The sequence below is a fragment of the Peromyscus californicus genome, unplaced genomic scaffold (assembly GCF_007827085.1).
Source record: "Peromyscus californicus insignis strain IS unplaced genomic scaffold, ASM782708v3 Scaffold_23__1_contigs__length_62951481, whole genome shotgun sequence".
In the NCBI taxonomy this organism is placed as follows: domain Eukaryota; kingdom Metazoa; phylum Chordata; class Mammalia; order Rodentia; family Cricetidae; genus Peromyscus; species Peromyscus californicus.
The window spans coordinates 46288031-46301204 of NW_026294534.1; the positions used below are offsets into that span (position 1 = coordinate 46288031).

Here is a 13174-nt window from a genome sequence, read left to right on the forward strand (position 1 = left end):
TCATGGTGACCTCAGTTCTGGACAAGAGAGTTCTGAAATCTTTCAGGAAACTATCAAAATAAATAATCAGAAAAGTAAGAGTTTAACTTCTGGGAAATTGTGTCAGACAAATATTTCCTTACTCTACCTAAACACAACTAAAAACACTGGACACACAATATGTATAAGAAGATGTAAGAAATACTCAGAGATGGATGAAGTAGACAAGCTCACTATGGGCTCTGAAACCTGAGGACCAGGCTGTGTGGATGATTCCTGACATTTTCTTCTAGCCTTATGCATCGCAGAATTGGAAGTGAAGAAGCTGTTGACCCAGAAGTTGCAACAGGTGCTGACAAAATATGTCCAGCTAAAGCTTAGCTTTTCCTTCTAGTCTGCTTAGGAAAGCAGCATCCTAACAAGAGAAAATCATTAACCAATTTCAAGAGTCCAGCCAAATACTGAACAATGACAGAAAGATCACACAACCTCAGTCCAGCTTCAAAGTCAACATGCTCAGGATGCGAGCCTAGGCTTTCAATCCAGAGAGACCACAATGATATATCCCATCACCTGAGTCACAGTAAGGGAAGAACAGTCAGCTCACCTTTCAGTGCCACAGCCTGTGATCACCCTCCTAGGCTAAAGCATCAGGAAAGATTCTCATACAGAACATCTCTCTTCCATCAGAAATAAGTCCCTCCTCTGTGTGTTGGTAGTGTCCCATGAGTTTCATGGACACTCAAGACTTTCAAATCATCTTTCACTAATAAGGCCAGTCCATCCGTGGTGTAGGTGGGGGTAAGTAGAAACTATTCCCTCACAGATCAATATGAGATTGGTTAGAAGACTTTGACTTCTACTTATACATGGAAGTAACCAAGTAGCAACCTTATACTTTCAAAGACATCTGGTTAAAACAGAAAGTTAAAATAAGATCCAAAGTCCAACAAAATAATATAAATATGTCTATAGTTTAGTCAAAATTCATTCATCACGTAAAGGACCAGAAAAATCACAGAAGAGGGGAAATGAATGCCAAATATCAAAATGGCAGGGACATTAAATAGTGGATGGGCCTTTGTCATGGTAAAAACTTCTCAATGAGCAGTTACAAATAGGCTTGGCCTAGATAAAAGATACAAAGTATCACAAAGAAGTAGAACTTTAGCATTAGAAACACAACATCTTTCAAAAATGAAGATGAAATGAAAGCCTTCGTGGATGAAACAAACTGGGTGAATTTATCAGAAGTAAATCTATTCTGAGAGTATAGCTGAGGAAGTTTCCTCACCGGAAGACATAGTGAAGGAAGGGACGATAAAATTTCAACAAGAAAAAAAGAGCAGCAGAAACTGGGTAGATACAATAGGGTATTTTTTTTCCTTCTTATCTTGAGCTTACTAAATTACCTTCGACAGTTGAGCTCAAGTGATAACTGATGCAGAAAGAAAATGAAACTAACAAATAAGACATATACAGAAAATACGCTTTAACAAGTCAATGGTGGTTCTTAACATCAATCAGGCTGTTGTTTTTATAACAAATATAATTAATGATGCTGATACTATTTAGTGTTGGCAACTACGGACTCAGTAGGCATATATTGGTGCTATTATTAATTGGCAATGTGATTTATTAAAACATGACAAGATTTATGTGTTCCACAATTCGGTAATTTTATTTCTAGGGACCTAAATTACATACATAATGTGTGTATATAAAATCTACATACAAAGGTACCCCTTGTGGCAATAACACAAGGTATCTTACATGTTCATTAATAAGCAGTTAGGATCTCTGACTGCACTTCTAGATGTCCCAGGTTCAATTCTCAGCACTAACATGGTGACTCACAATAATCTATAACTACATTTCCTATGGATCCAACAACCTCGTCTAGCCTCCATGGGCACCAGACACACATGTGATTCCCAAATGTACATGTAGGCCAACATTCATACCTATAGAATCATGAAATGAATTTTAAGAAAGAATATGACTGAACCCAATGATAGGTTCATGATATTAAATATTCTGTATAAGGTACACATGAATATATTGAATAACATCAGCCTACAACATACATTTATGTTAAGAGAAATGCTTTATGCTGATAATTCTGCTTGTGTAAGGAACAGATTGTTTATATATATATATATATATATATATGATATATATATGCATATATTTTAATGGCCATAAATTTGAAAGAGTGCAAGCTAAGGATATACATGGGAGAGTCTGGGTGGAAGAAAAGAGGGTAAATTTTATAATTATAGAGAAATGTATTTAAAGTATTACACATATACATGATATATATATATATATATATATATATATATATATATATATATATATATATATATTGCTAGGAGGGTGGAAACAGGCAGGTCTGGGGCCTTGCTAGTTAGTTGGCAAAGTCTCCATAGTGATTTGTAGGCCAAAAGAAGAAGGAGGAGAACAAAGGAAAGAGCAAGGGGGAATGGTGGCTGAGGTTTCAGGAAGAGCAACTCACTAAGAGTATCCTTTGGCCTCCACACAACTATACATACAAGTACACATTCAGTCACAAACAGGCACATGCACATGTACAAACACACGAATTAAATTAAATAATTAAAAGCAAATTAAAGTAACGAGTCCGAAATTTCCTTTTATCAAGTGGCATTGTGACCATTGCAGGATTGCCACACAATGCACTACTCACTTGTTTGTGATAAGGATGGGGTCAAGGGTCTACAGCACTGGCAGTTGTGTACACGTACAGTGCATGGATCATGCACACTAGATGTGCAATAAGCTGCACCATCTATTAATAGGCTTACTCAAGTATGTCCTGTGATGTATACAGAATGACAAAATCAATCGGTGATACCTTTCTTAAAAATCTATCACAATTTTAATCAGCACATGCCTATGTGCACGGATCTATGAAAGAACTTTAGAAGGAAACTCATAAATTTATTAAAAATGATCAATTACAGAAATGAGAGGTAGGATTTATGCCGCAATAAAAAACTATCAATTTTACCCTAAGTAAATTTATGTTGTTCGGATTTTTTAAAATGAGTTATGTATTACTTAGAAAATAAATGCATACAGTATGTGACAGATTCCATTAGCTCGTTATCAACATCCTGACCCTTCCGTGTTGCGGACTCATGGTGATTACCAAGAAATTCATGATAAGGTACACATGGAACAAGTGTAATTCTTCCCTGCTAATCAAAGGTTGTATTTGTGCTTCTGCTGGTGTCCTGCCGTGGCTGAGTGCTAGCTCGGTATGTAAAAACTCCTGAGTGCAATGTCAAGAAACTTACATGCATACCTTTATCAATTGTAGCATTCTGTTTTCTGCTAAAACTGTTAACCTGTCCAGATAGCTTTCTTTTCTTTTTCTTTTTTTTTTTTTTTTTTTTATTTTGCAATACAATTCAGTTCTACATATCAGCCACGGATTCCCTTGTTCTCCCCCCTCCCGCCCCCCTCACCTTCCCCCCAGCCCACCCCCCATTCCCACCTCCTCCAGGGCAAAGCCTCCCCCGAGGACTGAGATCAACCTGGTAGACTCAGTCCAGGTAAGTCCAGTCCCCTCCTCCCAGGCCGAGCCAAGCGATCCTGCATAGGCCCCAGGTTTCAAGCAGCCAACTCATGCAATGAGCACAGGACCCGGTCCCACTGCCTGGATGCCTCCCAAACAGACCAAGCCAATCAACTGTCTCACCCATTCAGAGGGTCTGATCAAGTTGGGGGCCCCTCAGCCATTGGTTCATAGTTCATGTGTTTCCATTCGTTTGGCTATTTGTCCCTGTGCTTTATCCAACCTTGGTCTCAACAATTCTCGCTCATATAAACCCTCCTCATTCTCGCTAATTGGACTCCCAGAGCTCGACCCGGGGCCTAGCCATGGATCTCTGCATCCAGATCCCTCAGTAGTTGGATGGGGTTTCTCAGATAGCTTTCTTGTGGCACAGGTTATTAAAAAAAAAATAACAATAACGTGTCACCAGAGCTGGCAAGATGGCTCAGCAGGGAAGGACGCCTGCTGCCAAGCCTAGCAGCCTGAATTCAATTCCCAAGGTGGAAAGAGATAATTGACTCCTGTGAGTTTCCCTTCATTCATGTGCTATGGGATGCCCATTTACACATGCATCCATGTACATGCACCAATTAATTAATGAGTTAATTAATTATAATACAAATTTTAAGTAAAGTTTCTTTATAATATATAGCACCAGGGATCATGGGACAATCTTTTTTTTTTTTTGGCAAAATTAGAGTGTGCTGATTATTTCATTTGACAGAATTGAAATTTTGTGTGTGTGTGTGTGTGTGTGTGTGTGTGTGTGTGTGTGTGTGAAATGTATCCAATAAGATGATGGGCATTTATTTATTGGAGTCAGAAAATGGGGCTATCAAGATGTCTCAGTGGGTTGAGGCACATTCCACAGCAACTAATGACATGAGTCTGATTCCTAGGACCCATATGCTGAGAGAAAAGGACCAACTCCTGAAAGTTGTCATCTGACCTCCACATGTGTGTCACAATGTGCAGGGAACCCTCCCCCCACAAATCTGTTGAAAGTTAAAATGGTAATTAATAAGTAAGAGCTAAGCTCTCACACATTCCCACATTATTAAAATAAAAGAGTCCTCTTTGTGGGGAGGAACTTTTGATAACAAGATGATATCTTGAAATCGTGTAACAATGAAGTCTGTCCATTTGGGATTCATCTGATAAAACAGATTTATTGTATACTTTTAAGACCAAAACAACTCCTCCAGTTAAAATACATTATGCTAAAAATACTAACGTTTATTTAAAAGAGAATTTATATATAATTATCAAGACCTTATTACTGTGTCCCTTGTAAATGCTGAAGTATTTTGTTTGAAAATAGAGGAATGATGATGCTTTTTTTCTGTTTTGTAAATGGTGTCATCCATTATAGATAGCTTGTATTTCTTCTAATATTTGGAGAAAGGGCTATGGAAAGATTCAGAATGTGTCTTTTATCTTTCAGTATGAATTCAGATGAAACAGATGGTCTTTTGGTTCATAGTCATCCCTGTATCCTGGATCAAATGATCAAACAAAAAATATTTTTTTGTGAGTTGATTTTGGATATATCACAGGACTTTGAAATCTTCAAATGCTCCAAATCTTCAGTTTCTTTGTTAGAAAAACAACTGAACTGGAAAACAAATCTTGTTCAGTTTGCAAATGGAGCATCCATGCTGTTTCCTGTGAGATCTGGCTTCCTTGCCTGTTTGAAGAAGGCAGAAGGTCCTGGCAAGTGCAAGCCAGTGAACTTGGGCAGTCACCTGCATTTTCTCTTTAAATCTCACTAAGATAATTAGTTGAACTGAGGGACAGAGAAAGACGGCTCTGGTGCACAGGAAGTTGAAACCATCAGACAATAAATCAGCAACAGCCACATGGGGAGAACGTCATCTAGGAAGCTCAGAAATGAATGTGAGAACTGACTTAGACAGAGATGGTAGAACACAAGACAAAGTGGAAAAATAACAGAAGACAGAAAGCCATTAAGATCTTCAAAGTTTTGGGAATTTTAGGCAAGAAGGACCTCAAAAAAAAAAAAAAACTGCAAGATAGCAAAGAACTAAAATGAAAAAAAAAAGAAGAAGAAGAAGAAAGAAAAGGAGAGTGGATTTAAACTCTCAGGGACATCAGTGAACCTCCTGTGATTTCATCACCTGTGCTCTTCAATCAAGGATTTCTTTTCTTGCTTTTAGACTTGGACAGAAGCAGGATAGAAAACATCAAGGGGTGTTTCCAAGGGTTCCAGGAGCTAAGATATAGACATCATCTGCAATTCTCAAAAAACATCAAATCAAGAACACGAGAATGTAATGAGGTTGTAAAGGAAATAGTTACATGCCTTGATGAACACTAACATTCTGAAAGTCATAATGAAACATCTGTTGTGCAGTACACAGATAAATATACTTCAAGGTGGAACTTAGCTGCCCTAGCGAAAAGAGCCATAGATGCTGGCAGTTGTATTGCCATATCATCCTATAGCTATGAGCATTATGCAATAAACAATCTCACTTCAGTTGTATTCCAAATAACTTTTAGTGTCTCAATCTCCGAAACAGCCATTTGAAAATATCTTGTCTTCTTCTTTTTTTTTTTTAAATGGTAGAGACCAGTGAAACAAGCAAAGAGAAAGAGAAAACAAAAGTAAAAGAAACATTAACAAAGACATGACTGAAGAAAGGGCAAAAAAGAGTATTTATACATTCTCTGGACAAATATAATTGCATGTATAAAATGATACTTCTAGAAATGAAAAAGAAAATAGAGACATTAATACACTATAAGAGCAAGCAGTGGGAAAAATTAGGTAAGATAGAGGAAACTTCCAAGAAAGTAGAATCAAAGCACACACACACACACACACACACACACACACACACACACACACACACAGAGTCAGATGGCAGAAGAATGTAAAAATCTGAGCATCAGTAAAGAAGCCCAAGCATAAGTTGAAAGGCGGAGCAGACAAAAAGGAGGAATTTCCATTGAAACAGCACATACAGACGCCCTGCTGTGTTCAGCCACTAAGAAGGATTAAGTGGCAGTGAGAACGAGTAGAATCTGAAGCAGCCATAAGAATACAAAAATGTAAAGATGGTTAACATGAGACACTTATTAATATAAAGGGAAAAAAAAACCACGATGCAAGAGCAGTAATTATGCGAATTACCAACCATTACACAAACATTAATCACAGACTCCTAACATGTAATTGTGTGATATTTGTTTAACTACAAGTATGTTTTGGGCTTGGTGGGAAGTTAAGTATGCATAGAATAGGTTATGAGACTGTTTAAAAAAAATCTTATATTTCCCCTATAGGCTATTACACAGACAATTTCAAGTACTAAATAACACATGCAATCATTTTATAATAGCATAGCTATATTAACATAAATAATCAAAAAATAGCTGAAGAAAGTAACACTGAGGAAGTAGAACTGAGGTACAAGGGGGTGAAATAAAGCTGTGAACTTAAAGAAATATATTCTTAGATTGATTTATTTTAAGTGTATAAGGATTTTGCCTGTATATACATATAAGCATCACACGTGTGCCAGGGACCTACAGAAGTCAAAAGGGTGCATCAGATCCCCTGGAATTATGGATGGCTACAAGGTTCCATGTAGATTCTGGAAACCAAACACAGGTCCTTGAAAAAGCACCAGGTGCTCTTAATCACTGAGCCAACGCTCCAGCTTTGGTGTGACTGGTTTTTATGATTTATAGAACTATTTAAAATTTTAAATCATATCTACAGATTATGCTAAAAACAGTTAAATAAATTGCCGTTTGGATGAGGGGTTTGGAGTCAGACATTTGCTTCAAGATTAAGTTTCAAATTGTATTTTATCCTGCTTATAAAGTTAACCTCTATCTGTTTTATGGTTCCTGAAAACACAAAATTCCTGAGTCAGAAATAACAGAATTTATGATTAGGGGAAAGCAAACAGCAAGAATACTTCTCCCATCTCCACAAGTCTCCCTGGACCAGCGCAATGGATTTGGATGAATATATGTGTACAGCCAGTTACGTGACGACTCTGGAAGAAAGAGTTGGAAAACACACTATTTTTAAAGCAAACTTGCAAACAAGCCTTCTCTTTTTCCAAGTGAACAGTGTGTTCCCATGTCAGAATGTTAGCTGAGTCTTTAATCCTTAGACATGGTACAAGTAAAATTCTGGCATGCCTCTCAGTTTTGGTATGCACAGCAGGAGATGTGGGGAAGACTTGAGACCCTAGGAAGACTGACGACAATCTTCCAGCCCTGATCTGGACTTTGCTGGTTACTAGCTGTGATTTGAGACAAGGCTCTTTCCTTAAAAAAAAGAAATCGTCATTTTCCTTTTATCTATGAAAACAATAATAGCAACTAAATCAAGCCCCAAATAATGAAGGGGAACCATTTAGCATGGTGTCAGGCATACAATAGGCACTACAGCTTTCACTTGAATCTTTCCAAAAGAGAAAGCAAACAAAGCCAACCAAAGGGTGATCCTCATCAGAAGGCATTGAAGCACATCAGAGTCAGTTCAATATTAAATACTGGCTACTCCATCAGCACACTTGCAATTTGGCTACTAATACCACACATGCCTCATTCTTTTAAAATCAAACCACAAGAACATTTTTTTCCAGAGGTGTTGCATGCACCTCGGTGATCACAATTTCAACTGAAATTTGAGCCAGATAAAATTTCTATTTCTATGAAATTTAATTGTGTAAGCCATTAAAGTATACCTGCAGAATATATATTTATTTTTGATCACTGACAAGATACTAATGGATGTAAACAAAAAAAGGGACTTATGTCAACTCATGCTTCCTAAAATGTTGTTCATTCATTGGAGAGTCTATTTATAATGCTGAAAAATACATGTTTGGGAATATAGCATGTCTATAAACAAGCATTTTTTTTTAAGATTCATAATTTGTTCACGTAAACTTCCCACAGGGATCATCAATGATACTATTGCTTTTGTGATAGGTTGGTTAGATTTGTGTGTTTTCAATGATAAGTTGACAAAAAATTCCTCCCAGATTTAATTCATCGTAACAGTTTTTGATCTCTGTCCTGGTGTTCCTATACTTGGATCTATTCTCAGTTATTTATTCCCCATGAAATCATTCATTATCACATACAAACCACACAATTATGTAAAATCACTGGGGAAATTTCTTATGCTTCCTGCAGCCTAATCACATCTTTCTAACTATTGTAAAAAGATTATTTATCTGTCTTACTTCACATTTAAGAACTAAGTGTATGCATTTTTATCAATTCTTGTGTTATTATAATATATAAAACTGAAATGACCCAATGCATTTGAGTGACAGTTTTCTTAAAGGTTAAGACCTTGGAATATAGGTTAGACATACCCTCATCAAGTTGTAAATTCTGCCTTGCCCATTTCTGTTACATAATATCAGGTTAGTTATGTTAACTCTTAAGTTTTCTCACTTAAAGAGGGTGAATATTTTTTACCTGTCTTGTGAATTTGTTTTACAGAGCAATGAGTTATTATCTACAAAATATTTGGACTCCTTCCTACTACAAAATAAATAAGTGCCATGAATGTGTTAGTATAGTATTACAGAAACTCTTAAAAAGCTCCTTACATTATTGAGCAAGAGACACTGTCTTTATGTAAGCAAATTACAAAATTTTAGGAAATATTGTAATATGTATTTGAGCAAAAAATGTTATTATTGCAATTAATTATATATCAATAAAACATAAACATACTTATTTTGAGTTAAAAAGCTATGGTGGGGTCAAAAACATATTTAATTTCAGACATTGGGACAGACACAACTCTATAAGCAATGTTACTTTAAAAATGGATAATAATTAAATTTTAATGAGGCCAGTGATTTTCAAAGATGAGTCAGCCTTTTGAAAGTCACTATTTCAGTAATTCAAGACTTCTTAGGGAGCAGTAAGAAGCGCATATCCTGTTTACTTATCTTGTCTCAGAAAGAGGACTCAGTGTCCTCCTTAAACAAGTAGTAATTCAAGTCCCAAACAGAACATGAGTCATTGCTTCTTTACTTAGTTAACTTTGATGTGGTCAGAACACAGGTCAGAACACATCTTAAATTTGCATGTCTTATTTTGATAAACAAATTCAATATTGCAACCAGCAGATACTTGCTTTCAATCAGTGTTTTGTTTAATCAATATTTTACATTAAATAAAAGAAAACAAAGTCAAAAATAGGATTTTATAGACTATGATTTGCAACAGGTTTTTCGCAAATGGTTTTTGCTTAGTCAAATAATTCCTTTGAACTTTTTTTTTTTTTTTTTTTTTTTTGCTGTTGGAATTATGTAACAGCTCCTGTCTTATGCCAGAGAAATAGCCAGGATATAAATTTGACAACACATTCATGGTGAGAGTGTGGAGAAGAATTTGAAAATACTTTTTACTTCCTCACCAAAGGTCAGAGCATTCTGCAAGTCAGTGCTGGAAACTGGCTGGCAAGAGCCTTGGATATTTGGAAAATGAGTATGTGTGCATTTCAGAATGAGCACATGCCTTCTCTCCTGATAAACCCTTTCATAAGGCAGGGAACATCTTGTCTGCCTAGTTTTAAAATTGTCTTTTGAAGAGAGTATGTTGTAAATACACTCTATTACTTAGTATTACTTAACCTAGCTAGGAAGACCAGAAAAAAAGTACTGCTTTTGAATATCGAGATCTCTGATTATTTTAGTTTGCTAAGGACTCTAACTTGAACGAATTACCCAATGATCCTTCTGGGACTCTTAAAAATCCAGCAATCCCGTTTGTCTGTCCATTTATGTCTCCCCAGCACTTCTAATTGGACCTATGTCAGCCAGATATTCACTAGAGACTATATATCATTGTAACTTTATGTCTACGGTCTACATAAAAACGCCATTTCAGAGAATATAGCTGTATTTGTTAGATTGCTAGTTATTTTTTTGTCAAAGTATAAATAATTCCCATGTATTATTTAATTAATTCATCTTTATGTCCATACATTAGAATTTTGAGGCAGAGAATATGGGGGAGTCAACAGTTAATCATTTAAATTTAATAAGCATTCAGTATTTCCTATGTGTCAAACACTTATCAAAGAATATTCCACACACAACTCATGATTACACATCTCAATTCTCCAATAGACACCATTGCCATCTTCATTTTAGAGATGAAAAAGGTATTGTTTAGGGAGTTTGGAGTAATATGCCTCTGGTCACAAAGCTTAAGCAAACTAACCATGTGGCATGCTCACTAGTACAATGGATGTCAGTGAAGAAATTAATCAAAGTGGCTGAGTGGGATTTCTCTGAAAAAAACTTGGAAGAATATTGACCATGCATCTGGACCTCCCTCTCTTCCTCTCTCCCAGTTTCATAAGCCACAAATTCTTGGTAAAAATGGAAGATATACCAGTAATATATTTTAATATATACATATATATATGTATATATACATGTGTGTGTTAATATATGTACAATATAAAATGCATGTGTATGCACACATGCATATGTGTATACACATGCATATGTATATGTGTATATATATATATTTGTAATGGATCATATGGGACATACTTGTTAAGTCTCTGGGGGTGCAAGAGTTCTCGTTACAAGGGCAGGATGCTGGTGTAGGACTTCTGCATTTCCTTCAAGTGAATAAAAAATCAGAAACTGGTTTCATGAGCATGAAATTATGTCACAATTCTATAGAACTATTTCCTGGCTCCTGTGGAACCTGATAGAATGTTCAAGCCAGAGGCAGGAACCACTGCTCACTCTACTAACAAACATTCAAGTTCATCAAATTTGCTGTGCTCAACGCCTCTCTATCCACTGACAACTTGCCAGAGAGAGCTGCAAAAATGACCAGATTTGTCATATAGGATTATTCCTCTACACCTCGTTTTTCCAAATTTAGAATTTCACTTTTCCAGAATATACTGACCTCTTAAATTGTAGTAATAGGATTTTAAATGAAATGTGCCTTTTGCCATTTGGTAATTCTATAGAATCCACACTCAGATTTATCTTCTGGAAACCATTTTTTGAAGGAAAGGCCTCTTCTAGGCATTTCTACTATATTCTAAGAGAAAAAAATAATAAACAGATGAAAAAGTAAATGTACAGAATGTTATACTTGTAATGATACTTCACTGTCTTTCTTGCCAAAAAAAACCAGATTAATTTGTAAATACATAGATATTTCAGAATAAATAACATTCTTAAGTTGGAAAAAAATCAGCAGTACAGTTTTCGTCACTGTCAACATAAAAAATGTTTTCTCTAGGCAATAGAATATTCATTTGTTGGTGTAAAAGAGTTGCCTTTAAAAGAATTCCTTTCATCCTTTCAGGTTAACATTAACACTGTCCTGTCCAATGGATCTCAAGAATTTCCCAATGGACGTACAAACATGCATAATGCAACTAGAAAGCTGTAAGTATGAGCAACTGACTTCTTCCTGAGCATTTTTTTAAATGGAGGGGATGAACATTTTAGTGGCTAGACAGATCATTTATTTTGTAATTCTCTGGACACATGTTTATTGAGTAAATAAAAGTAAAATGGGCACATCAATAGAAACAAAATGCCATCTATATTTGCTGAAAGCCTTCAAAGGTCTATTTTCTGCATGTCACCTCATAGTTGCAACAAAAACTTACTTCTCCCCATGTTTTCAGTTGTGAAAATGATCCTGTAGAGTGTCTGGGTAATGTGTATACAGCCAGAGTTGATGGAAACTAGTCACCTGGATCCACACTTTATATTTTCCATTAATCAGTGTTTGATATTTTTGCTGAATTTGCTGTGTGTGTCACATCAGGAGAAAGGACTTTTGAATGCATCAGATACTCGCTAGAGCTTTCAGATTTCCTCCAAATGTCATCTTGGTAAATGGACCCATGCACATCATTGATTAATGCTAACATACAACAAGGTGCCAGGTGCATGTTTCATGAAACATTTTTATAATAATATAAATGATATAATAGTATATGAATAATAAATATGTATGTAGTAATTACTGTATAAATAGTAAAATGGTTTACAGTATTTAATCAAAAGGAACTAGTAGTAAATATAGAATTTATTTCTATGTAATATATATTAAAGAAAGCTCTACTTTGAAATCTCTCCTGAAGAAAATCGAAAAATTTATCTGCAGACTTCATAGATTTACAGGAGAGTCTTGTAGTGAGGTGGAGTTGTCACTAGATGGCGTACAAAACTCATGGGGGAACATGGCCCAACCCCTGCATCCCCACAAAGCTGTTTTTCTTCAGGATCTATAAATATCTATTTCTCTGCTAATAACTCTTGACTTTAAATTTGAAATAGTTTATTCTGTAAGTGCCTCTTAAATATTAAACACAGGTATGAATAAAATGTCAAAGCAGTTGAAAACAAAGCAATCTAAAATTGGGGTGTTCAGATATTTAGTAATGTAAGTGGAGGCTGAGTAATGAAAAATGACTAGCAGCACGTTCACTGGACTCTGTGCAACAAAGTAAAGCAACCTGAGGACAGTTGACTGTGTATTTTGGTCAATGTTAGGACATAGAGAAACAACACTCACACACACACATACACACACACACACACACACACACAC

General features: G+C 35.8%; 1 protein-coding gene across 2 annotated transcripts in view; it reads left to right on the forward strand.

Moving 5' to 3' along the window:
* The window catches only part of Glra3 (glycine receptor alpha 3), a 158438-nt gene that overhangs the window by 85574 nt on the left and 59690 nt on the right, over positions 1-13174 (forward strand). For both annotated transcript variants that reach the window (XM_052752309.1, XM_052752308.1), the window contains exon 5: positions 11915-11997. In XM_052752309.1, the coding sequence (XP_052608269.1) occupies positions 11915-11997 (83 nt within the window). The remainder of the gene's footprint in view (positions 1-11914; positions 11998-13174) is intronic.